The sequence below is a fragment of the Narcine bancroftii genome, chromosome 2 (assembly GCF_036971445.1).
Source record: "Narcine bancroftii isolate sNarBan1 chromosome 2, sNarBan1.hap1, whole genome shotgun sequence".
Lineage (NCBI taxonomy): Eukaryota > Metazoa > Chordata > Chondrichthyes > Torpediniformes > Narcinidae > Narcine > Narcine bancroftii.
The window spans coordinates 99,025,118-99,049,367 of NC_091470.1; the positions used below are offsets into that span (position 1 = coordinate 99,025,118).

At 46.2% G+C, this 24,250-nt stretch overlaps 1 protein-coding gene across 1 annotated transcript in view; it reads left to right on the forward strand.

Annotated features, from left to right (window-relative positions):
- The window catches only part of LOC138752907 (dedicator of cytokinesis protein 5-like), a 158,296-nt gene that overhangs the window by 67,160 nt on the left and 66,886 nt on the right, over positions 1–24,250 (forward strand). The window contains 13 exon segments of the mRNA XM_069915516.1: positions 878–978; positions 2,013–2,147; positions 3,470–3,581; positions 6,234–6,304; positions 7,904–8,096; positions 8,335–8,564; positions 8,835–9,072; positions 9,764–10,028; positions 10,160–10,211; positions 10,532–10,638; positions 11,443–11,579; positions 22,914–23,009; positions 23,586–23,684. Of these exon segments, the coding sequence (XP_069771617.1) occupies positions 878–978; positions 2,013–2,147; positions 3,470–3,581; positions 6,234–6,304; positions 7,904–8,096; positions 8,335–8,564; positions 8,835–9,072; positions 9,764–10,028; positions 10,160–10,211; positions 10,532–10,638; positions 11,443–11,579; positions 22,914–23,009; positions 23,586–23,684 (1,836 nt within the window).

Consider the following 24,250-nt stretch of genomic DNA (forward strand, 5'->3'; position numbering starts at 1 on the left):
GAGGGGTTGTTCCTCCAATTTGCCGGTGGTCTCAGTCTAGCTGCGCATGAGGCCGTGGACAGAGATGTCAGTGAGGGGAATGGGGCAGGGAATTGAAGTGGGTGGCTGCACTAATTACGGGGATGGGGAGAGTTGTAGTCTGTTTGCAGTCTGTGAGCAGTAATTGAAGCCATGTCTGTCCATGTCCCGCCGTGACCACCCGCAAATTGGAGGAACAACGCCCGATTTTCCCCATCTGGGCCCTCTTCAGCCGGATGGCATTAACGTCGACTTCTCTGGTTCCTGCTGACCTGCTCCCCTTATCCCCTTCCCCCCTTCCCTTCCCCTTTCCCAGTTCTCCTCTCATTCCCCCTCCCTTCACCCAGCCATCCCTCTTCCCCTTGATCGCTGCTGTCCCCTCCCTCCTCCACCAATCACCTCTTGCCTTTGCAACCACCCCACCCCCCCCACTCTTCAGACACTTGCCTACATTTTGCCAACACCTTGATGAGGGGCTCAAGTCCGAAACATCGGTTCTTTATCTTTGTTGTTTAAAGAGCACTGTTTGACCTGCAGAGTTTCTTCAGCACCATGTTTTACTCCAACCCCAGTGTCTATCAACATTTATGTTTTACTAATAATTGAGAAAGTTGGGAGGAGGTGGAGGGGTAGATTCACCGGGGGTTTCAGCGTCCATTCACAGCCAGGCGTGATCATTGGTGGGTTGTGAGTGGGCACCAGTCCTGCTCCGTCAGCAGTCACATCCAGTGTTCCACCTTGTCTGACACATCCCCCTCAACCACAGGCCCCTGTTCAACATACCCCCCCCCTAGCTTTGTTGGAAATGAGGGCAGCTCTCCTGGATTCCTTGGCCAATAATCCTCTCACTTTTGTCCAGGTCTTCATCATTTCCCTGATTGGAGACATCAAGTTCCAGCACTTCAACCCGGTCCTCGAAGCCTACATCACCAACCACTTCAGTGCCACTCTTGCTTACGTGTGAGTACCACACAGAGGCGCCAAGTGGTGACTACGCCACACACCAGGCTCAGCCGGTAAACAGGCTCTTCCCCTAGGCATGCGCTGGGTCGCAGGTCAGCCATCTCCAACTGGAACCCGGATCTCGATTACATGAAATCCGGCCCTGGATACAGGACCCCACCCCCCACCCCAGTACGGGAACCCGGCCCAGGTTAAGGGAATGCCGGGCTCTGGCTACAGAAATTCTGCGCCCTGGCTACGGGAACCAAGGGTCCTAGCTACAGGAACCCCCAGCTACAGGAATCCTAGGCCCCAGTTATGGGAGCTCCCGGCTAGGCAAACCCCAGGCCTGTCTACAGGAACACTTGGCTAAGGGAACCCTGTGCTCTGGCTGTGAGAATCCTGGGCCCCAGCCTTGGGAATTGTCAACTACGGGAAAGTCCGGCTACAGGAACCCTAGGCTCTGGCTATGGGAACCCCTGGCTTCGGAATCGCTGGGCTCTTGTTACAGAAATCCTGGGCCCTCAGCTGTGGGAACACATGGCTACAGGAACCCCAAGCCCTCAGTTACCGGGCCTTGGTTAGACGAACCCTAGGCCCTGACTACAGGGAGGTCAGCCTGGCATCACTAAGGGGCCGCAGAGCTGCCAGCCTGATGGGATCGAGGCCGAGGCTGTGTGAGTCCACAGCCCACCTTGCCTTGACTTCCAGTGCAATGGCCGGTCTCTGAGCCAAGTTGCTTCCATACACAAGGGCCGAGAAGAAAACTCTGTTGTACGTGCTATCCAGGTGAGCCAACCTCCATGTGCTAAAGAAGGCAGGGCAACTGTAATAGGAACACAAACGTGCAGGGTGTTGTGTCACGTGGGGAAAAGAGTTAACGGGAAAAGTACCATTAGACAGCGCAAGGCATCATCTTGCACTAACAGGAGGTCTCTGCCTCCAGCTCCCCTCACTGTGATTCTAACCGCCCTCAGGACAGAGGTCCCCTCTGAACCTCCCAACCCCTCAATTTCATCCCACCTTCTCCAGCTTTGATTTCTCTTTCTCAGGAAGTTGACCAAGGTGCTGAACTACTACGTCTCAAACGCTGAAGATGCGGAGAAAACCGACCTCCTTTTCGCTGCACTGAAAGCGCTGAAGTACCTCTTCCGCTTCATCATCCAGTCGAGGAGACTGTACCTGCGGTGAGGCCCTGGTCCTGCTCTGCACCATTTGGCGGCCCTTTCCCATGCTAGGCTCCATCTCGGGAGGACGTTGAGAGAAAATGTCTACTTTAATTTTAAATTAGAGATACAGCACGGTAGCAGGCCCTTCTGGCCAATATGCTGCCCAAATACATCCATGTGGCTAATTAACCTGCTAACGTCACTTGTCTTTGGAAAGTGGGAGGAAACCAGAGTGCCCGGAGGAAATCCAGCAGACACGGTGAGAACTCCTCGCAGAGACGGTGCTAGTTGAGAATCCCGGACTCTGGCACTGTAATAGCATCATGCAAGCTACTACATTAACCGTGGAATCTTCGGGGGCGGCCCGGTTAGCGTAGTGGTCAGCACAATGCAGTTACAGAGCCAGCGATCGGGGTTTGAATCTGGTGCTGTCTGTCAGAAGTTTGTACGTTCTCCCCGTGTCTGCGTGGGTTTTCCCCGTGGGCTCCGGTTTCTTCCCGCCCTTCAAAACGTACTGGGTGCGTAGGTTAATTGGGTGTAATTGGGCGGCACGGACTCATGGGCTGAAAGGGCCTGTTACCGTGGTGTATATAATTTAAAATTCATCCAGTGCTTCATATTTATACTATTCCAACGTTCCCCTGGTCAGGAAGTCCACCAGCAGGTGACTAATTCAGTGTGACTGGGTTGCCAGCGCACATCAACTTGCTGTCCTGCTTGTTTTCAATTTTGAAGTTCTCATTTGAAGCGAAACACATTGGTACACTAAGAGAGTGTCGATGTGGGCACATTTACTGTGTGTGGGTGGAGGAAGAAGCTGTAAACTTAAAGAAGACTTCCTGGCGCTGAGCCTTGGACCCAGGTAAATGTTTCCGTTCATCAGCTGTGTCTGCCTTATTACAGTTGGGTGCACACATACACATGACTCACAGGCACCCTCTCTCACTCACACACAAGCACCTTCTCTCACTCACACACAGACACCCTCACGTACATACGAACATACAGACACCCTCTTTCACTCACATGCAGCCACCCTCTTCCACTCACACACGCAGACACATTGTCTCATGCACACATGCACACACATTCTCTCTCATATGTGAACATATGCACAAACATGTTCTCTGCACACACTCATGCAGTCACACTTTCTTATGCACACGCATGCACAGACCCTCCCTCTCACACACAGACCCACCCTCCCTCTCACGCACAGACCCACCCTCCCTCTCACACACAGTCCCACTCTCTCACACACAGACCCACTCTCTCACACCCCCACGAGCAGTGGTGTCAACAGTTTTGTTCATGGTACCGGTGCTGTGTTTCGATTGCAGGATTTATGGGACCGGTGAAGATGACAATGAATTCAGCGAGTCTATCCGCAAGTTGTTTCTCTCATTTAACTGGCTGATGGACAGGCCGTTGGAGGAATCTGTGAAAATTAAGGTGTGTGCACACGATCACCTGGGGATGGTTACCGAGGGGTATTCACAACTTCCAGCAATGCCTGTCAAGTTTTGTGAACTTGCCATTGCAGATTTTATGCAAGAGCTTTAATGATTGTAATGTGGGGCTGGGAGCAATGGCAAGGCTGAGCAGTGGTCAGGTACAGAGTGAATCCCCCCCCCCCACACCCGCATTGTTCCGTCCACAGTGCAAGCTCTATCAAACTCCCTTACACTGAGCCAATTTTTCACATGTTCTACAATCCCATGGCCCAGGTGGCAAACCTCCAACATGGCTCCTTATCAAATACCATCTGGAAGCTCATGTCCATCTATCACCAGCCACAAGTCCCTGATTCACTCTCTGTGACTTCATCAAAAACCACAACCTATCTTCCACAAGTCATGCTGCCTCTCTCGAATCATAATTGATAATGAGACTATTGTCAAGCCCAAAACCCTTCCTTGCTACAGCCAACAGATCTTTGGCTTGGCTTCGCGGACAAAGATTTATGGAGGGGTAAATGTCCACGTCAGCTGCAGGCTCGTTTGTGGCTGACAAGTCTGATGCGGGACAGGCAGACACGGTTGCAGCAGTTGCAGGGGAAAATTAGTTGGTTGGGGTTGGGTGTTGGGTTTTTCCTCCTTTGTCTTTTGTCAGTGAGGTGGGCTCTGCGGTCTTCTTCAAAAGAGGTTGCTGCCCGCCGAACTGTGAGGTGCCAAGATGCACGGTTTGAGGCGATATCAGCCCACTGGCGGTGGTCAATGTGGCAGGCACCAAGAGATTTCTTTAGGCAGTCCTTGTACCTCTTCTTTGGTGCACCTCTGACACGATGGCCAGTGGAGAGCTTGCCATATAACACGATCTTGGGAAGGCGATGGTCCTCCATTCTGGAGACGTGACCTACCCAGCGCAGTTGGATCTTCAACAGCATGGATTCGATGCTGTCGGCCTCTGCCATCTCGAGTACTTCGATGTTAGGGATGAAGTCGCTCCAATGAATGTTGAGGATGGAGCGGAGACAACGCTGGTGGAAGTGTTCTAGGAGCCGTAGGTGATGCCGGTAGAGGACCCATGATTCAGAGCCGAACAGGAGTGTGGGTATGACAACAGCTCTGTAAACGCTTATCTTTGTGAGGTTTATCAATTGGTTGTTTTTCTAGACTCTTGTATAGTCTTCCAAAGGCTCTATTTGCCTTGGCGAGTCTGTTGTCTATCTCGTTGTCGATCCTTGCATCTGATGAAATGGTGCAGCCGAGATAGGTAAACTGGTTGACCGTTTTGAGTTTTGTGTGCATGATGGAGATGTGGGGGGGCTGGTAGTCATGGTGGGGAGCTGGCTGATGGAGGACCTCAGTTTTCTTCAAACTGACTTCCAGGCCAAGCATTTTGGCAGTTTCCGCAAAACAGGACGTCAAGCGCTGAAGAGCTGGCTCTGAATGGCAACTAAAGCGGCATCGTCTGCAAAGAGTAGTTCACTGGCAAGTTGCTCTTGTGTCTTGGTGTGAGCTTGCAGGCGTCTCAGACCACAGATACTTACAAGGAAAAACTATAATAGCGAACTAATTCAAATTAAATTAAGAGAGACAATGAATCCATACAATAGAAAATATTCATTGGCTGCTTTTGTTTTCAGGTCCTTGATTAAATGGGACCCCAATTTTTTTTTAACAAAAGGTTTGCTTCCTGAAAAGAAATTGGGGATAGAAAGCCTCAAGCTGATCGCAGAGATGACTTCAGATTCGCTGTATCACGTAGGAAGCTGGAGAAACATTACATTGACTGTTATTGAATTTAGCATGTTTAATCGCATAATGTTGCTGAGCCAAGCTCTCTGGTTGACAGCACATGTTGCACAACAAATGTGAGGGGCCCAGGGTTTGTCTTGGTCACCAATTTTACAACCGAAGTAGAGCTCATAGACTTTCTTAATAAGTGCAGTCACACTGCGTCTTTGAGCCTTAAGTGTAAACTCACCACGGAGTGATAGAATGTATCGCAGCTGTTGTAAGATTGATGAGATATTTCTGCTGTATTGAATCTTCCTGAAGACAATAAATGCTATTGGTAAGTACCCTCACTGTGCTATTGCCTGAAGATGTGGAGGAACATCTTTGGAGAACATTGAGGGGACTGGGATGGTCCAGATGGAGGGATATCGATGGGGGACGTTGAGGGGACTGGGATGGTCTTGTGTGGAGGAACATCCATGGGGAACTTTGAGGGCACTGGGATGGTCCAAGTGGAGGAACGTTGATGGGGGACATTGAGGGGACTCAGATGGTCCAGGTGGAGGAACATCGATGGGGGACGTTGATGTGACTAGGATGGTCCAGGTGGAGGAACATCAATGGAGGATGTTGATGTGACTAGGATGGTCCAGGTGGAGGAACGTTGATGGGGGACATTGATGTGACTGGGATGGTCCAAATGGATGAATCGCCAGTGTTGTCCAATATCGCTGATTGCCAGGTTGCACTGAACCTCCAACACCTGTAGCCTCCTCCCTGTTTTTTTATAGGTTCTGGATGGAGGGAGTTGTCCAATACCTGAGGCACAGTTGGTTCGATGGAGGGTAGTTGCCTGGTAACTGTCAGCCAGTGAGAGGCTGAACCTGGCCCTGTGTTCTCAATGCGATTCTCTTGTTCACAGGGGGCTGCGCTAAAATATCTACCAACCATCGTCAACCATGTGATGCTGGTGTTCGACCCCGTGGAGCTCAGGTAAGGGGACCTGGGGACAACCCCAGGAGTAAGAATGGACAGGTGGCCAATAACCGCAGGGGCAGAGGTAGGAAGGCCATGCACGTGACAGTGTGCGCTGCAAGTGTGGGAGAAGTGTGTGTCACGGTTGTGTTGCAGATGTGTGACATACACTAGACTTGCGCTAGATGTGCACAGGCCGCACATCTGTCGTTCACCTGTGTTGGACCGATCAACGTCAGTCTTGCATCCCGCATTTCTTAAAGATGTAGAACAGCAGCAGAGAAGGCCCTTCAGCCCATGTGTCTGTGTCAATCATGATGTCCAAATCAAATTAAAACTGCTGCTTGCAACCTGACCAGGCTCTCTCCATCCTCTGTATTAATGTGTCTAGCCCGAAGGCTGCTGATGTCCCACTTCCACGAGACTTGGCAGCCCGTTCCACTCACCCACTACTCCCAGTGTGAAAGAAAGTGGTCCCCAACAATCTCCACTAAACCTCCTCCCCCCTCACCTTAACTTGCATCACCTAGTTAAGCCATTCTCAACCCTTATTTTGGCTGTGGACTCTGTCCGGTTTATGGGCTCCCTTCCCCATGAAGCAGTCAAGTTGTAGTTCCTTCTGTTTATCTCTCCTACCAACTGCCCCAAAAACTAAAAATATATTTATTGTTACGTGAGGTGAACATAAATTAGGGGTCTCCAAAGTGGTCAATATCGACTCTTGGGGGGGGTGGGGGGGTGTCGATGGGACTATCCAAGGGGTCGATAAATGCCATGGGGTCAAAAGTTGGGCGGAGGTGTCGATTGAACTTTTGCGGTGGAAAACAGGGGCAGATAAATGGAAAATAGTGCCTACGGCAGGGATGGCCAACCTCTCGCGAGAATGGGCCTTAGTGGCCACCATGTTGTATTTGGCTTTGACCTTTGAACAAGTTGAGAGCGAACGGGAATATGAACTGAACATAGAAGATGTGTGTGTTCTTTGTGCCTTCGATAGCACCCCCCGCCCAGCGCCACCACACCCCTGCCCCCCAACTCCTGTCCAGCACCGGCACCACCCCCATCCAGCACCGAGGTTCCACGCCTGGGGGGGGGGTCTCAATGAGGGATCAAGTATTCCATGAAGGGGTCAATGGTCTAAAATGTTTGGGGACCCCTGACACAAATGAAAAGTCTTTAAAGTCAGCTGGCATAGCGGTCAGCGCAATACTGTTACAGCGGCAGAGAACCAGGGTTCGTATCCTGTGCTGTCTGTAAGGAGTTTGCATGTTCTCCCCGTGTCTGCGTGGGTTTCCTCCGGGTGCTCCGGTTTCCTCAAAACGTACTGGGGGTTGGAGGTCACTTGGGTGCAACTGGGTGGCACAGGCTGTTGGGCTGAAAGGGCCTGTTACCATGCTGTAGATTTAAGTGTGCTGTGTCCCCTAGGGTGAATGACTGCTCTAGTGGCCCTGGGGAAAGATTTGGCCTCTCATGATTGTACAGCCCCGGTGTATATGACCTCTCCTGAACCAGACAACATCCTTGTGCCCCCAGTAACTCTCGCAGCTGGAACACCATGGGCTCATCCGCTCGGACGTGCTTCACGCTGCCTTTCAGACCCTGCCTCTCTCTCTCTAGGATGTGGCAACGTGACTTCTGCCGATTTCCAGAAGCCTGCTGCCTTGGACGCACGCCGGCCGCCAACATGCTGGCAACACAATCCCTGACAGGAGGTCGCCAACTGTTCCCTTGTGCTGTGTCTGTTATTATTTATATTTACATTTTTTTAAATTTAAATGTAGACATCCAACTACTGGCCAATTCTGTGCCTGCTTAACTTCCGAGATCAGACGACCCCTGGCTTATTCAGGCTGTTAGTTCCCCACTTCATTCTCCAAACCACCACCACCCCCCCCCCACCCGATTCTTCTGCTGAAACTGCACCGTGTCTGATTAATCCACGGACCTGCACATATTTAGGATGTGGGAGGAGACTGGAGCTTGGGGATGGGGAGGGGCGTGATCACAGGCATGAGAACATGCAAACTCCACACGGACATTGCCCAAAGTCAGGATCGAACCCGTGTTCCTGGTGCGCCACTGAGCCGTCAGACAGCCCGTCAGACCAGTCGTGGCTGTGGATCACGGTGAGGGGGAAGCGGTGTGTGGTTCTGCCCTGCCTGGGGTGTCAGGTTATCCTGAGTGAGTCGAGCAAAATCACAGTGCTGGAGAAATTCAGCAGGTCAAACAGGGCACTTTATGTAAAGCAACAATGCACAACCAACGTTTCATCGTCAAGGTGTGGACAAAACGTCGGCAGGATGTGGTTGGGAGGGGTGTGGGGAAGGGGGAGGAGTACGGTCCCACAGGCAGGTGGATAAGGGAGGGAGGAGGGTACAGCAGCGAACAGAGGGAGAAGGGGATGGTTCTGTGAATGGAGAGGGAAGGGGTGGAGAGCTGGAGGAAAGAAGGCAGAGGGATGGGGAAGAGAGGGAGACGGAGAGTGGGCTAGCAGAAACCAGAGAGGTTGATAATAATGCTATTTGGTTAGACTTATCTGGTTGGATAGAGCCCAGACGGAAAATCAAGTTTTGTTCCTCCAATTTACGGGTGGTCTTGGTGGGACAGTACATGAGGCCATGGACGGACATGTGAGCATGGGAATGGGGTGCAGAATTGAAGTGGTCGGCCACTGGGAGATCCCCGTCACTGGTGCGGGCAGAGCCCAGATGCCGAGCGAAGTGATCTCCCAGTTTGTGCCCCGTCTCTCCGATGTAGAGGAGGCCACAGCGGGAGCACCGGATGCAGTAGGTGACGCTTGCAGATACACAAGTGAAGTGTTGCTTCACTGGAAAGGCCTGTTTGGGACCCCCGACCGTGATGAGGGAGGGGGTGTGGGCGCAAGTGTGGCACCTCCTGCAGCCACAGAGGAAGGCGCCAGGGGTGCAATTGGTGGGGAGGGATGAGTGCCCGTGGGAGTCACGGAAGGAGCAGACCCTTCGGAAGTCGGGGGGGGGGGGGGGATGTCCAGTAGTGGGATCATCAGAATCAGAATTTATTGTCTTGGGCAAGACATGAAATTCGTTGTTTTGTGGCAGCGTCACACAGCAAAGATTCATATAAACCACTTTACAAAAATAAATAAAAATAGTGCACAAAAAGTCAAAGGAAGGCAGTGTCTTGGTTTCGCTGATCATTCAGGAATCTGATGGCAGCAGGGGAAAAGCTGTCCTTGGGCCGCTGAGTGCTCATCTTTAGACTCCCGAACCTATTATCGTACCAGAGTGAAGAGGGCATGGCCTGGGTGGTGGGGGGTCTTTGAGGATAGAGGCTGGTTTTTAAGACACTGCCTCATCGACATCCTCGATGGAGTGAAGTCTGGTGCCTGTGATGTCGCAGGACGAGTTAACAACCCTCTGGAGTTTTGTCATTATCCTGGTACCTCCATACCAAGCAGTGACGCAACCAGCCAGAATGTTCTCAACATCACTCCTGTAGAAGTTTCCAAGAGTCTTCGTTGACATACCGAATCAACTCAAACTCCTCACTAAGTCTAGCTGCTGGAGAGCCTTCATTGTGATTGCATCGACATGGAGGCTCCAGGGCAGATCGTCGGAGCTGTTGACGCCCAAGAATTTGAAGTTCTTGACGTTCTTTGAAGTTTTTGATGGGTTCTCCTTAGTTCCTCCTAAAGTCTACAATTATCTCATTGGTTTTGCTAACGTTGAGCGCAAGGTTGAACGAGCTGATCTATCTCCCTTCTGTACGCTTCCTCATTGCTGTTATTGAAGGATTCCCATCATGTTGAAGTTGAAAATTATGAAGGGTAAATGTGTTGGATGTAGAGGGTGGTGGCCACACTTGCGCTCACACCCCCTCCCTCACCGCCATTAGGGGCCCCGAACGTCTTTTTAAGAGTATCCTTGGGAGTTAACTACTGCATCGGGTGCTCCCTTTGAGGCCTTCTCCATATCAGAGAAACTGGACGCAGACTGTGAAATCACTGAACTGAACACCTTCGCTCAGTTTGCATCATTGACAGGGATCATCCTGTGGCCAACCATTTCAATTCTGCACCTCACTCCTGCACTGACGTGTCTGTCCATGGCCTCATGCACTATCCCACCAAAACCACCCATAAATTGGAGCAACAACACTTGATTTTCCATCTGGACACTCTCCAGCCGGATGTGTCTAGTAGTGGGATCATCAGACTTTCATGTTTCACTACTGAGTGAGTCTAACTTCCTCTTCACCCCTGCACAGTGTTCTGTTCACCAAGTTCATCCAGAGCATCCCCGACAACCAGCTCGTCCGCCAAAAGCTCAACTGTATGAGCAAGGTGGTGGAGAGTGAGCTCTTCAAACTGCCCGGTGAGTGTCCTTTATCCCCATGGCCCAGTCTGTTCCCAGACCTCTCCGTTCCCAGAATCCTGAGGGACCTGGTCCTGTCCATTCCCAGAATGCCAAGGGACCCAGTTCCATCTGTTCCCAGAACACCAAGGGACCCAGTCCCATCCATTCTCGATATCCTAAGGAACCTGGTCCTCTCCGTTTCCAGAATCCCGAGGGACCCAGTTCCATCCTTTCCCAGAACACCAAAGGACCCGGTCCCATCCATTCCCAGAATGCTGAGGGACCCAATTCCATCCTTTCCCAGAATCCCAAGGGACCAGGTCCCATCCTTTCCCAGAATCCCAAAGAACCTGATTATGTCCATTCCCAGAATCCTGAGGGTCCTGGTCCTATCCATTCCCAGAATGCCGAGGGACCCAGTTCCATTCGTTCCCAGAATCCTAACGGTCCCAATCCTGTCCTTTCCCAGAATCCTGAGTGACCTGGTCCTGTCCATTTCCAGAATCATGAGGGACCTGATCCTGCTCATTCCCAGAATCCCAAGGGTCCCTATCCCATCCATTCTCAGAATGCTGATGCATCCAATTCTATCTGTTCCCAGAATTCAGAGGGTCCCAGTCCCATCCGTTCGCAGAATCCTGAGGGGGTTACTGGAGGGGGTGGGCTTTACAGGAGGGGGATGAGGAGGGTGTTCCGGCACAGGGAGGAAGTTATGAGAGGATGAGGTGTACAGAAGGGGGAGGGGGGTTAATGGTAGAGGGATGGGGTTATGGGACGAGGATGGGGAGAGTGTCACTGTGCTCCTCGTGTTCCCCCTCCCAGACTGCCGGGACGTGCTGCTGCCCCTCATCATCGACCAGCTCAGCGGACAGCTGGACGACAACTCCAGCAAGCCGGACCACGAGGCTTGCGCAGGCCTGCTCAGCAGTGTGCTGGAGATCCTGGATAGGGCCGACATTGTGAGTGTGACAGCACGCCCACCCTAGCATCATGCAGTGGGATGGGGAGGGAGGGGTGCATCGGGAGCCCACATTCATTCCAAGCGGTGGGACGGGGAGGGAGAGGCTCATCGACTGCCCACCCTCACTCTGTGTCGGGACAGGGAGGGAAGGGCACATCTTGTTTCAGCATTCAGAGGTTATTCACTTGGAAAGGGAAGATCAGAATATTACTTAAATAGCAAGCAACTGCAGAGTGCAGAAGGAGTTGGGAGTGCTTGTGAACAAGGTTGGTTTGCAGGTGCACCGGGCGATCAAGAAGGCAAATGGAATGTTGTCCTTCATTGCCAGAAGGATTGAATTTAGGAGCAGGGAGGTTCTGCTTCAACTGTACAAGGACTGGGGGAGTCACGTGATGGAGTAGTGGCCGGACGGTGAACTCCAGGCCTCTCCAGAAAAGTCGGAAAAAACAAAGGAAAACACAAAGGCACAGAAATAAAAGTTAAAGAAAAGTGAGTATAAAGGTGGAAAGAAGATGGCGACAAAAAAAGAAAAATCAAAATCAACGGTAAGAAGAGAGGAGGAGAAGACAACGGAGGAAGAAGGAGAAGGCCTTACCTGTTCGAAGAGGCCCGCGGTGGAGAGAGAAACCCGCTCCCTCAGGTCGGTAGAAAGTGGACTACAAAAATGGCTCGTTGAGCCGAGTAAAAGTGCGCAACCGCGCATGAAAAAAAACACACCGACGGGAGGGGTGACCAGCTGGGGAGTCGATCTCCACAGCCGGCAATGACAGCTGCAGAACACCTGCAGCAAGAAGAGAACACAGAAGACAATGAAAACAAGAAAGAAGAGAAGAAAAGGGCAACAAAGAAACAACAGATGGCCAACCCACAGGAAGAAGAAGAGGAAGAGGATGAGTACAGTGAAATAGAAGAAGAAGGGAAAGGCAAGATAAAGGATATACTTTCTCTTATTAAAGAATACATGGAGTCATTTAAAGAATGGCAAACACAGGAACTTAATGATTTAAGAAGAAGAATAAACAACACAGAAGAGAAAATGAATAAAATAGATATAACCTTAACAGAAATGGGAAAGAAAATGGACAAGATGGAAGAGCGGGAAGCAGCAGTAGAAATGGAGGTAGAGGACTTAAAAAATAAATTAGAGGAATCTAATAAAAAAAGTTATAGAGACACAAGAACTGTTAGCTCAGAAAATAGATATAATGGAAAATTATAACAGAAGAAATAACATAAAGATAGTGGGACTTAAGGAAGATGAAGAAGGCAAGAATATGAGAGAGTTTATAAAAGATTGGATCCCTAGGATCCTAGGATGTCCAGAACTACAGCAAGAAATGGAAATAGAAAGGGCACATAGAGCATTGGCCTTTAAACCACAACCACAACAAAAACCAAGATCTATTTTAGTAAAATTCCTAAGATATACTACAAGAGAAAAGGTACTGGAGAAGACAATGGAAAAAGTAAGAGAGGGCAACAAGCCACTGGAGTACAAAGGGCAAAAAATCTTCATTTATCCAGATATAAGTTTTGAACTCCTAAAGAAGAGAAAGGTGTTCAATACAGCAAAGGCGATTTTATGGAAGAAAGGGTATAAATTTATACTAAAGCATCCAGCGGTATTGAAAATATTTATTCCAGGACAACAAAACAGACTATTCTCGGATCCAGAAGAAGCACGAAAATTTGCAGAACAATTACAAAATAGACTGAGGGATGAAGACGTGTAATGAGAGTAAAAATGACCACGATTTATATGTATGTGGGTAAAGAGGTATAAGTGTGTATATGTATAATGTGCATACGTGAATGTATCCGTATTTAGAGAAAAATATAGATAGTATAGACAAGAATTAATAAGGGAAGGAAATGGAATAGAGGGAATTAGGAGGGAACTAAAAGAGTGACCTTTGTTACATATGAAAAGTGAAATCTTTTCTGGGAGAGGCGGGGTGGGGGGAAATAGCGGTCACTGCAAAATCAGTTGACGCTTGCGAGTGGATTCGCAAATCCAAATGGAGAGGGGAGATGTGGTTGTCCGACAAGGGATAAAGGACAACTCAGGAGGGGAAGGGGAGATTGGGGCTAAAGAAGTTTTAAATAGGAGAATAAGGAAAATGTTTGATGTTTTAGGAATGTTGTCTTATAAAGGGTTTAAAATAAGAAAACAGAAATGGAAAAGGAGGAAAGGTAATGATGGTAAAACGGAAAGGGAAGATAAACAAAGTATAAAATGGCTACGTTGAACTATATGACTTTAAATATTAATGGAATACATAACCAAATTAAAAGGAAGAAACTGCTAAATATACTGAAAAAAGAAAAAATTGATATAGCATTTGTGCAAGAAACACACTTAACTGAATTGGAGCACAAGAAATTAAGGAGAGATTGGGTAGGACATGTAACAGCAGCATCGTATAATTCAAAAGCAAGATGAGTGGCTATATTAATTAGTAAAAATGTGCTATTTAAAATAGAAGAGGAAATAATAGATCCAGCAGGGAGATATGTAATGATAAAATGTCAGATATATTCGGAGTTTTGGAATCTACTCAATGTATATTCACCTAACGAAGAAGATCAAAAGTTTATGCAAGATATCTTTTTGAAGGTAGCAAATACGCAAGGGAACATATTAATAGGAGGAGATTTCAACCTGAATTTGGATTCAAATATGGATAAAACTGGGGAAAAAATTAACAGAAAGAACAAAGTAACCAAATTTATAATTAAATCAATGCAAGAAATGCAACTTTTGGATATATGGAGGAAACAACACCCAAAAGAAAAGGAATATTCATATTACTCAGCTAGACATAAAACATACTCAAGAATAGACCTATTTTTGTTATCAGCTAGTATGCAAGATAGAGTAAGAAAAACAGAATATAAAGCTAGAATACTATCAGACCATTCACCCTTAATATTGACAGTAAAGCTAGAGGACATCCCTCCAAGAATGTATAGATGGAGATTAAACCCCATGTTACTTAAAAGGCAGGATTTTAGAGAATTTATTGAAAAACAAATAAAAATGTATTTTGAAATAAATACGGAATCAGTGGAAGATAAGTTTATACTATGGGATGCAATGAAAGCATTCATTAGAGGACAAATAATAAGTTATGTAACCAAGATGAAGAAGGACTATAATCAGGAAACAGAGCAGTTGGAAAGGGAAATAGTAAATATAGAAAAAAAATTAGCAATGAAGGAAGATACAACTAAAAGAAAAGAATTGGCGGATAAAAAAATAAAATATGAAACACTACAAACATATAAGGTGGAGAAGAATATAATGAAGACAAAACAGAAATATTATGAACTAGGGGAAAAAACGCACAAAATCCTAGCATGGCAGCTTAAGACAGAACAAGCTAAGAAAATGGTATTGGCAACAAGGAAAAAAGACAAACAAATTACATATAATCCAAAAGAAATTAAGGAAAACTTTAGAGAATTCTATGAACAATTATACCAAACTGAAAACGAAGGGAAAGAAGGGAAAATAGATGAATTTCTGACTGAAATTGAACTACCAAAACTACAAATAGAGGAACAAAATAAATTAACAGAACCATTTGGAATAGTAGAAATACAAGAGATAATAAAAAAATTACCAAATAATAAGACACCAGGAGAGGATGGATTCCCAATAGAATTCTACAAAACATTTAAAGACTTATTAATTCCACCCCTCCTGGATGTAATCAACCAGATTGATGAAACACAAAGCTTACCAGATTCATGTAAAACAGCAATAATTACAGTAATACTAAAGCAAGGGAAAGATCCACTCTCACCAGCGTCATATAGACCAATATCTTTACTAAACACAGATTATAAGATAATAGCTAAACTATTAGCAAACAGATTAGCAGAGCATGTACTGAAAATGGTAAATTTGGACCAAACTGGATTTATCAAAAAAAGACGCACAACAGACATTATTTGTAAATGTATTAACTTAATTCATGCAGTAGAAGGAAATAAAGCACCTGCAGTAGCAGTTGCTTTAGACGCAGAGAAGGCCTTTGACAGAGTAGAATGGAATTATTTGTTCAAAGTATTGCAAAAATTCAGTTTACCGGAGAAGTATATTAATTGGATTAAAGCATTATATAAGGGACCGTTAGCGAAAGTGACAGTAAATGGACATGTATCAAAGCAATTTAACTTAAGCAGGTCAACGCGGCAGGGATGCCCACTATCACCTTTATTGTTTGCGCTAGCTATAGAACCACTAGCAGAATTGATAAGAATAGATAATAATATAAAAGGAATAAAAATAAAAGACAAGGAATATAAAATCAGTCTATTTGCGGATGATGTTATAGTGTACTTAACAGAACCAGAACTATCAATAAAAGAATTATATAAGAAATTGAAGGAATATGGAGAAGTGTCGGGTTACAAGATAAACGTAAATAAAAGTGAAGCAATGCCTATGAATAATGCGGATTTCTCAAAATTTAAGAAGGAATCTCCATTTAGATGGCAAATGCAGGCAATAAGATACCTAGGTGTACAAATAAACAAAAATCTCAGCCAACTATATAAACTCAATTATTATCCACTAATGAAAAAATTACAGGACGATTTAGAGCATTGGAAAGATTTACCACTAACACTAATAGGAAGGATGAACTGTATTAAAATGAACATTTTTCCAAGGATATTATACTTATTTCAGGCATTGCCAATACAACTGACAGAAAAATTCTTCAAGGAGTTGAAGAAAATAATAAGGAAATTTTTATGGAGAGGGGGGAAACCGAGGATAGCACTAGATAAATTAACAGAATGGTATAAACAAGGAGGCTTACAACTGCCAAACTTTAAAAATTATTATAGAGCCGCACAATTAAGATACCTATCAGATTTTTATCAAACAAGGGAAAAATCAGACTGGACGAGATTAGAATTAGATAAAATAGGGGAAAAGATACCTGAACACATATTATATAAATGGGATGAAAAATTGGTACAACATAGAAGTTCTCCAGTATTACATCATCTCCTCAATATTTGGAAGAAGATTCATGTAGAAAGAAATAAAACAAATTATCAATTACCAAAACTAATATTGACGCAAAACAAGTGACTCCCTTTTACAATAGATAACCTTTCCTTTAGAGAATGGGAAAAAAAAGGGATTAAAAGAATAGAAAATTGTTTTTCAGGAAATAGATTCTTATCCTTTGAACAAATGAAAGATAAGTACAATATAACTCAAGATACAGCGCTGGCATATTACCAATTGAGATCCTACTTGAAGGATAAATTAGGAAGCAGTTTGAGTTTACCAGAGGCAAGTAACCTTGAATATGTGATTACAGATACAATGATAATCAAAAGATTTATAACAAATATGTATATTAAACTGCAAGAAAAGGAGAATGAGGAAACAAATGGTAAAACTGAACAAAAATGGGAACAAGATTTAAATATAAAGATAAAAAAAGAAACATGGGAGAAATTATGTTCTGGAATGATGAGAAATACAATAAATACGAGGCTACGTATGATACAATATAACTGGATACACAGACTATACATTACACCTCAAAAGTTAAATAAATGGGACCCAACAGTATCTGATAGATGTTTTTGATGTAAAAAAGAAATGGGAACAACAATTCATGCAATCTGGACATGTGAGAAAGTAGAAAAATTTTGGGAAGATCTCAATCAGATATTAAATAAAATAACAGAAAACAATATACCAAAGAATCCAGAGATCTTTCTCCTAACTAACATAAAAAACAAAGTATTTGGAATTGATTTGGAGGATGCACAAAAAAGATTTGTTAAGATAGCTCTAGCCGTAGCAAAAAAATGTATTATGTCAACCTGGAAATTGGAAGATAATTTGAAAATACAACAATGGTATATAGAAATGAATAAATGTATTCCATTAGAAAAAATAACATATAGTTTAAGAAATAATATTGAAATATTCGAACAAATATGGGAGCCTTACATTAAATACAATAGCGAAAACCTACCGGGGACAATCATTACCTAAGTTGATGGAAGGAGAAGGAAAGAAAAGAATGGACTCAGTAGAATTTCTGGTGTATTTTTGTTGAGTGACAACATTGTCTGACTGGTTTAATGTATCCTAGATTGTATACCTTAAATGGATGGGAGGGGGGGTGGGGGGGGGTGGGTTGGGAGGAGGGGTGGGGGTGAAAATGTCACTGTATATGTGTGAAAAGGAAAAAGTGTGTATCGTGACTAATGTGATTTATGGTGTGAAAAATAAAAAATTTAAAAAAAAATAAAAAAAAAACTGTACAAGGACCTGGTGAGGCCACATCTGGGACACTGCGTACAGTTCTGGTCTCCTTACTTGAGGAAGGATGTACTGGCTTTGGAGGCGGTGCAGAGGAGGTTCACCAGGTTGATTCCGGAGATGAGGGGGTTGGCCTATGAGGAGAGTTTGAGACATCTGGGACTGTACTTGCTGGAATTTAGAAGAATAAGAGGAGAACTTATAGAAACATGTAAAATTGTGAAAGGCATAGGAACATAGGAAGTAGGAACAGGAGTACGCCAAAAATGGCCCATCGAGCCTGCTCCGTCATTCAATACGATCATGGCTGATCTAATTTATGACCTAACTCCACCTACCTGCCTTCTCCCCATATCCCCTAATTCCACTATCATGTAAAAATTTATCTAACCGAATTTTAAATATGTTTAATGAAGCAGCCTCAACCACTTCCCTGGTTAGAGAATTCCAAACATTCACTACTCTCTGGGAAAAACTATTTTTCCTCATCTCTGTCCTAAATCTACTCCCCCGAATCTTGAGACTGTGTCCTCTCGTTTTAGTTTCCCCGGCCAGCTCAAAAAACCTTCCTACATCTATCCTATCCATACCCTTCATAATCCTATATGTTTCTATAAGATCTCCTCTCATTCTTCTGAACTCAAGCGAATACAATCCTAGACAATTTAATCTTTCATCATAAGTCAACCCCTTCATCCCAGGGATCAACCTAGTAAACCTCCTCTGGACCGTCTCCAAAGCCAGTATGTCCTTCCTCAAATATGGAGACCAGAACTGGACACAGTACTCCAGGTGCGTTACTGGTAGGTAGGTTGTTTTCATTGGTGGGGAAGACTAGAACTAGGGGCATAACCTCAAGATTCAGGTAGTAGATTTATGACTGAGATGAGGAGGAACTGCTTTTCCCAGAGGGCAGTGAATCTGTGGAACTGGCTACCCATCGAAGCAGTGGAAACGACCTCAGTAAATACGTTTAAGGTTGAACAGATTTTTACACAGTAGGGGAATTAAGAGATATGGAGAAAAGGAAGGTCGGTGGAGATGAGCCGATCATCAGATTGGCCATGATCTCATTGAATGGTGGAAAAGGTTCGATGGGCCAAATGGCTGGCCGCTGCTCCCATTTCTTCTACTTTCAAACTTCATCCTTTCCCTCCTTACGAGTTTCTTGGACACCTTCGGCAAATTTTGAAAAAAACTTCCCAATCCCCTAAGTTCCCTCTAACTACTATAAATTAAGATGCCGTAAATACAAGTTTGAAATAAACTCTTAGAAAAAAGATGAGGCAGCATCTGTGGTTCATGATCAGTTCAGAAATCTGATGGCAGAGGGGGAGCTGGTTTTGTGCCACTGCATGTGCGTCTTCAAGCTCCTGTGCCTCCTTCCTGATGAGAGCAGTGGGAAGAGGCCATGCCCAGGGTGGTGAGGGTCCCTGATGATAGAAGATGCTTTCTTGGGACATCGTCTCTTAAAGGTGTCACAAATGGAGTGAAGACTAATGCCCACGATGATGTTGGCTGAGTTTACAACCGTCTATAGCCTTTCTGTGACCTGTGCATTGGCGTCTCCATAGCAGACAGTGAAGCAACCAATCAGAATTACCTGTAGAAGTTTGCAAGTGTCTTTGGTGACATACCAAATTTCCTCAAACACCGCTATGATTTTCCCTTGATAAGTCTTCAGAGATGTCAACCTCCCCCCACCCCCTGCCCAGGAATTTGAAGTTTCTTTTCCTCTCTACTGCTGACCCCTCAGTGAGGACTGGTTTGTGTTCTTCTGGTTCCTCTTCCTGGACTCCACAGTCAATTCCTTAGTTTTATTGATGTTGAGTTGCAAGGTTGTTGCTGTGACAACGAGCTGATTTATCTCCCTCCTGTCCGCTTCCACGTTGCCGCCTGTGATTCTGCTGACAACCGTGGTGTCGTCGGCAAATTTGCAGATGGCATTTGAATGGTGTCTGGGCTCACAGAGGGTAGAGCAGTGGCTATGTCCACATCCTTGAGGTGCGCCTGTTTTGATTGTCAGTGAAACATTGTTACCAATCCACGCTGACTGTGGTCTTCTGGTGAGGAAGTTGACGATCCAGTGGCAGAGGGAGGTGAGGGGCCCAGAACTGAGAGTGCGATGGTATTGAAAGCTGAGCAGTAATCGATGAAAAGCAGCTTGATGTATCGGTGTGGTCTAGGTGAACCAGGGCTGAGTGGAGAGCCAGTGCGATTTCATCTGCTGTGGAACGATCATGGCAATAGGCAAATTGCAGTGGGTCCAGGTCTTTTCTTAGATTTGAGATTCTGGCCATGATCATCCTCTCAAAAGCAATTCATTTCTGGGCGATTGTCATTGAGGCAGCTCACTCTACTCTTCCTGGGCACCGGGATGAATGACGCCCTTTTGAAGCAGGTGGGAACCTCTGGCTGCAGCAGCGAGGCATTGAAAATGTCCGAGCGCACTCCGGCTAGTTGGTCGGCACAGATTTTCATTCCTCTGCCAGGTCTGCGATCAGGGCCTGAAGTCTTGAAATACGTTCTGCCGTCGGCCTCCGAAACAGATATCACGGGGTTGCCAGCTTCTGCAAGGATTCTCACTGGCGCAGTTGAATTCTCCTTTCCAAAGCGAGCATAAAAGTTGTTCGGCTCATGGGCGAGTGAAGCATCACGGCCATTTCTGATGTGGCTCTTTGTATGGCAGAGTCTGTTTACATTTCTTTATGTGTTACCATGTGTATACTAAGTACAATTTTTTTTTGCACTACCAATAAATGTATGGACCTACAAGCCCTGCCATAGTTGGCATGTATCTGCACTCAGAATTGCCTCTGTACTGTTAAGGTAGCCTTCCATACTTCGTACTTGGTCTCTCCATAGAAACCTGGATCCTTGGTCTTGAATGCCATTGATCTAGCCCTCAGCAGGCTGCAAATCCTTTGGTTCATCTACAGCTTTTGGTTAGGGTATTCATGAAATACGCGTGTGGCCACATACTCATCCGCGTGGGCCATGATGAAGCTGGCGACAGCCATGGCATATTCATTCAAATCTTGCGTATAGCCCAGTCCACCAACTCAAAACAGTGCTGCAGGCACTTCTCTGCCTCCCTCAACCATACGTTTGCTGTCTTCACCGCTGGTGCTGTGGTCCTTAGTCTCTGCTTGTACGCCGGGAGTAGAAGTACAGCCAGGCAATCAGGCTTGCCAAAGTGCCAGCACAGGATGGCTCTGTGGGTGTTCCTGATGGAGGTCTGTATGATGGCTCCCCTGGTTGCACAGGTGATATGTTGATCTTCAAATTTGCTGACGATACCGCAGTAGTGGGTTGTATAAGGGAAGGGGATGAGTCAACATTGAAAACTTGGCTGAATAGTGCACCAACAACAACCTTGCACTCAATGTCACCAAAACTAAGGGCTGATTGTTGACCTCAAGAAAGTAAAGCCAGAAGTGTACGACCCCATGATCATTGGGGGATCAGAGGGGGAGAGGGTGAGAAAATTTAAGTTCTTGGGAGTCACTATCTCGGAGGATCTTTCCTGGATCTAACACACCTGAAGAAAGAATATCAGCACTTCTACTTCCTCAGGAGGTTTGATATGACACCAGAAACCCTGACCGTTGTCTACAGAGGTGTGGTGGAAAGTGTGCTGACCGGCTGCATCATGGTCTGTTATGGGGAGGCCAATACCCCTGAGCGTAAAGCCCTCCAAAAGGTAGTGGACATCACAGACAAAACCCTTCCCATTATTGAGGCCATCTACAGGGGACGCTGCCGTGGAGGGCAGCAGCAATCATCAGGGATCCACACCACCCAGCACACGCTCTGTTCTCGCTGCTGCCATCAGGAAAGAGGTATCAGTGTCACAAGACTCGCACCATCAGGTTCAGGAACAGCTGTTACCTCTCCACCATCAGACCCCTCAACAACAAACTCAGAAATTCATTTAAGGACTCCATTTTTAAAAAATTCTCTCTGTATTGCACAGTCAGTTTGTTTACATTTGCTATCTGTTTACAGTTCTTTGATTGTTTACATGTTTTACGCTGTGTAAAGTTTATTTTTTTGCACGAGTTTAAGTGGTAATTCTGCCGTGCCAACAGGTTAAAAAAAGAATCTTGGGGTTGTATATGATATTATGATTGTACTCTGACAATAAATCTGAACTTGGAACCTTCGAAAGGAGATGAATATTTAAAGTAGCACTTAGTGTAAAAGGAGGTAACGTTTCAAAAGTGCAGACAGATCTGTTGGTTGTCCCAGAGTAATTTATAGTTCGGGTGGACAGGGAGGTTCAGGAGCCTGATGTGGTGGGAAACATGTTTGTTTACATTTGTTCCTTTGTTTACATTTCTCTCTTTTATATAACCCCTCTCGAGTACAGTTTATAGTTACTAGTAACTAGAAACTTTAGCTAGCAGTCAGGAAAGAGAATCTCAGGGTTATATATGATGGCATGTACAGTAAAAGACATGAAATCCAGAGTACTTGGGGATTGGGACAGTCCGGATTTTAAAATTCAAGGAGAATAAACAGGGAAATTTTGATAGTTTATTAACAAAACATTTTTATATAAAAAAAAAGCAATTAAATATTTTTTTCTTACCTTTCTGTGACTTCCACGTGAACGCTTGTTGCATTTGTGGTGCTAACGCAAGCACGCACTATGCACACAAAAGCTGAGCATTTTCGAGAAGTCGGGCTCTAGGGTGGTCCGGATTTCAACTGAGAGTTTTCAAGGTCTGCGATCTCGTGTTGTACAAATTTCTGGCATTCAGATTTTCAGACTTTTACTGACAGAAAATTTGAACTGTTGTTGAGTCTGGGTGCTTGACTTGAGACCTCTGTAGCGGGGGGAGGGGGAGGGTGTCACTACCGTCACTGACGTCGGGCGTTTCTGGGCTCGGTACAGAGTGGGCTCCAGTGTGACCCTCCGCGGGGTGGGCTGAGGGTGGTGACGGGGAACTGGCTGGCGTGTTGGTGGGACGTCCACTTTCTGCCTGGTCAGGTAACTTTGCCCTCTGGATCCCGGCATTGCAGGGACCATGGCAGACTCACGTTCAGCTGATTATGGAGAGGCTGCTGAGAAGGATCAACCGGACCGTGATCGGGATGAACCGCCAGTCCAGCCTGATTGTAAGTTGCCGTTTCACAGTGTCCAGCACAGAAACAGGCCCTTTGGCCCATCAAACCGACCCCCTCCCTTGCATGAATATCACTCTACCCCTCCACTCGGATTCTACTCCTCACTTGGGGACAAATGACAATGGCCCATTAACTTCTCAACCCATGGGGATGAGGGAAAAAACTGGAGCATCCCACACGGTCATGGGGGGATGATCATGCAAACTTGGCACAGATCAAAGCTGGGTCTCCGGAGCTGCGAAGCAGCAGCACTAACTGCTGTGCCACTGCGCCCCATTCCAGGCGAGGCTACTCACATGTCCGTGCGCTTCCCCATCTCCAGAACACTCTGCTCTGGAATCCCCTTTGGATCTGGTCTACAGGGGTATCAGCATCTCCCGGACGGAACTGTTTATAGTGGATGTGCCCCTGACACAGTCAACAAGCAGGGGCGGAGAGACGATGATCATGTGGAAGCAACAAAGGGATCATTTTGTTGGGCATCATGTTCGGCACACACACGGGGACACCATTCTAGATGTCCCTTGGTGTCTTCATCAATGTAACTCTCTCCACATTCCTCCTCAGGGACCCTATGTCACCTGCATGACATCTGTCCTGAAGCAGATGGAGAACCACCACTACTCGCATTACATCAACACATTCAAAACCCGACAAGATATAATAGTGAGTAAAACCTTTCCTGACTTGGGCCGCATCAGTTTCCATGGTCCATCACAACCTCCCCACAATCACAAGATTTTATACTCGGAGGTTGCAGGTTTGAAAAGAATTAGAATCGAGGGATCAGTCTGGTGAAGATGCCCAAGAAGGTCAAATGGGTTTTAGAACTAGACAAACTGTGGCTACAAAGAAAAGGGTTACCGTATATTTTGGCATACAAGTCGAGTCGTGAAACACTAAAAAAAAAATTCTCGAAGGTGGGGGGGGGTGGGGGTCGACTTATGGGCCAGATATACTTTTGAGACCTTAAATTCACCGAAGTCGATGTTGGAAGCGCCTCCCCACCTCCGGCGCCACCTCCTCACCACTGGGCACTGCTAGAACCGCTCCTACCTGGGACCCTGAGGTCACCGCCGCCGCTCCTGCCTGGTAGGCCGAGGTTCCTGCTCCCGCCTGGAGCACGATGTCGGCACTCCAGCTCCGTCGGCTGTCTCCGCTTCTGCCCGGTAGGCCGAGGTTTTTTTACTTAATTAATTTGCAGCTTTGCTACTTGCGATTGGGGTGTTTTT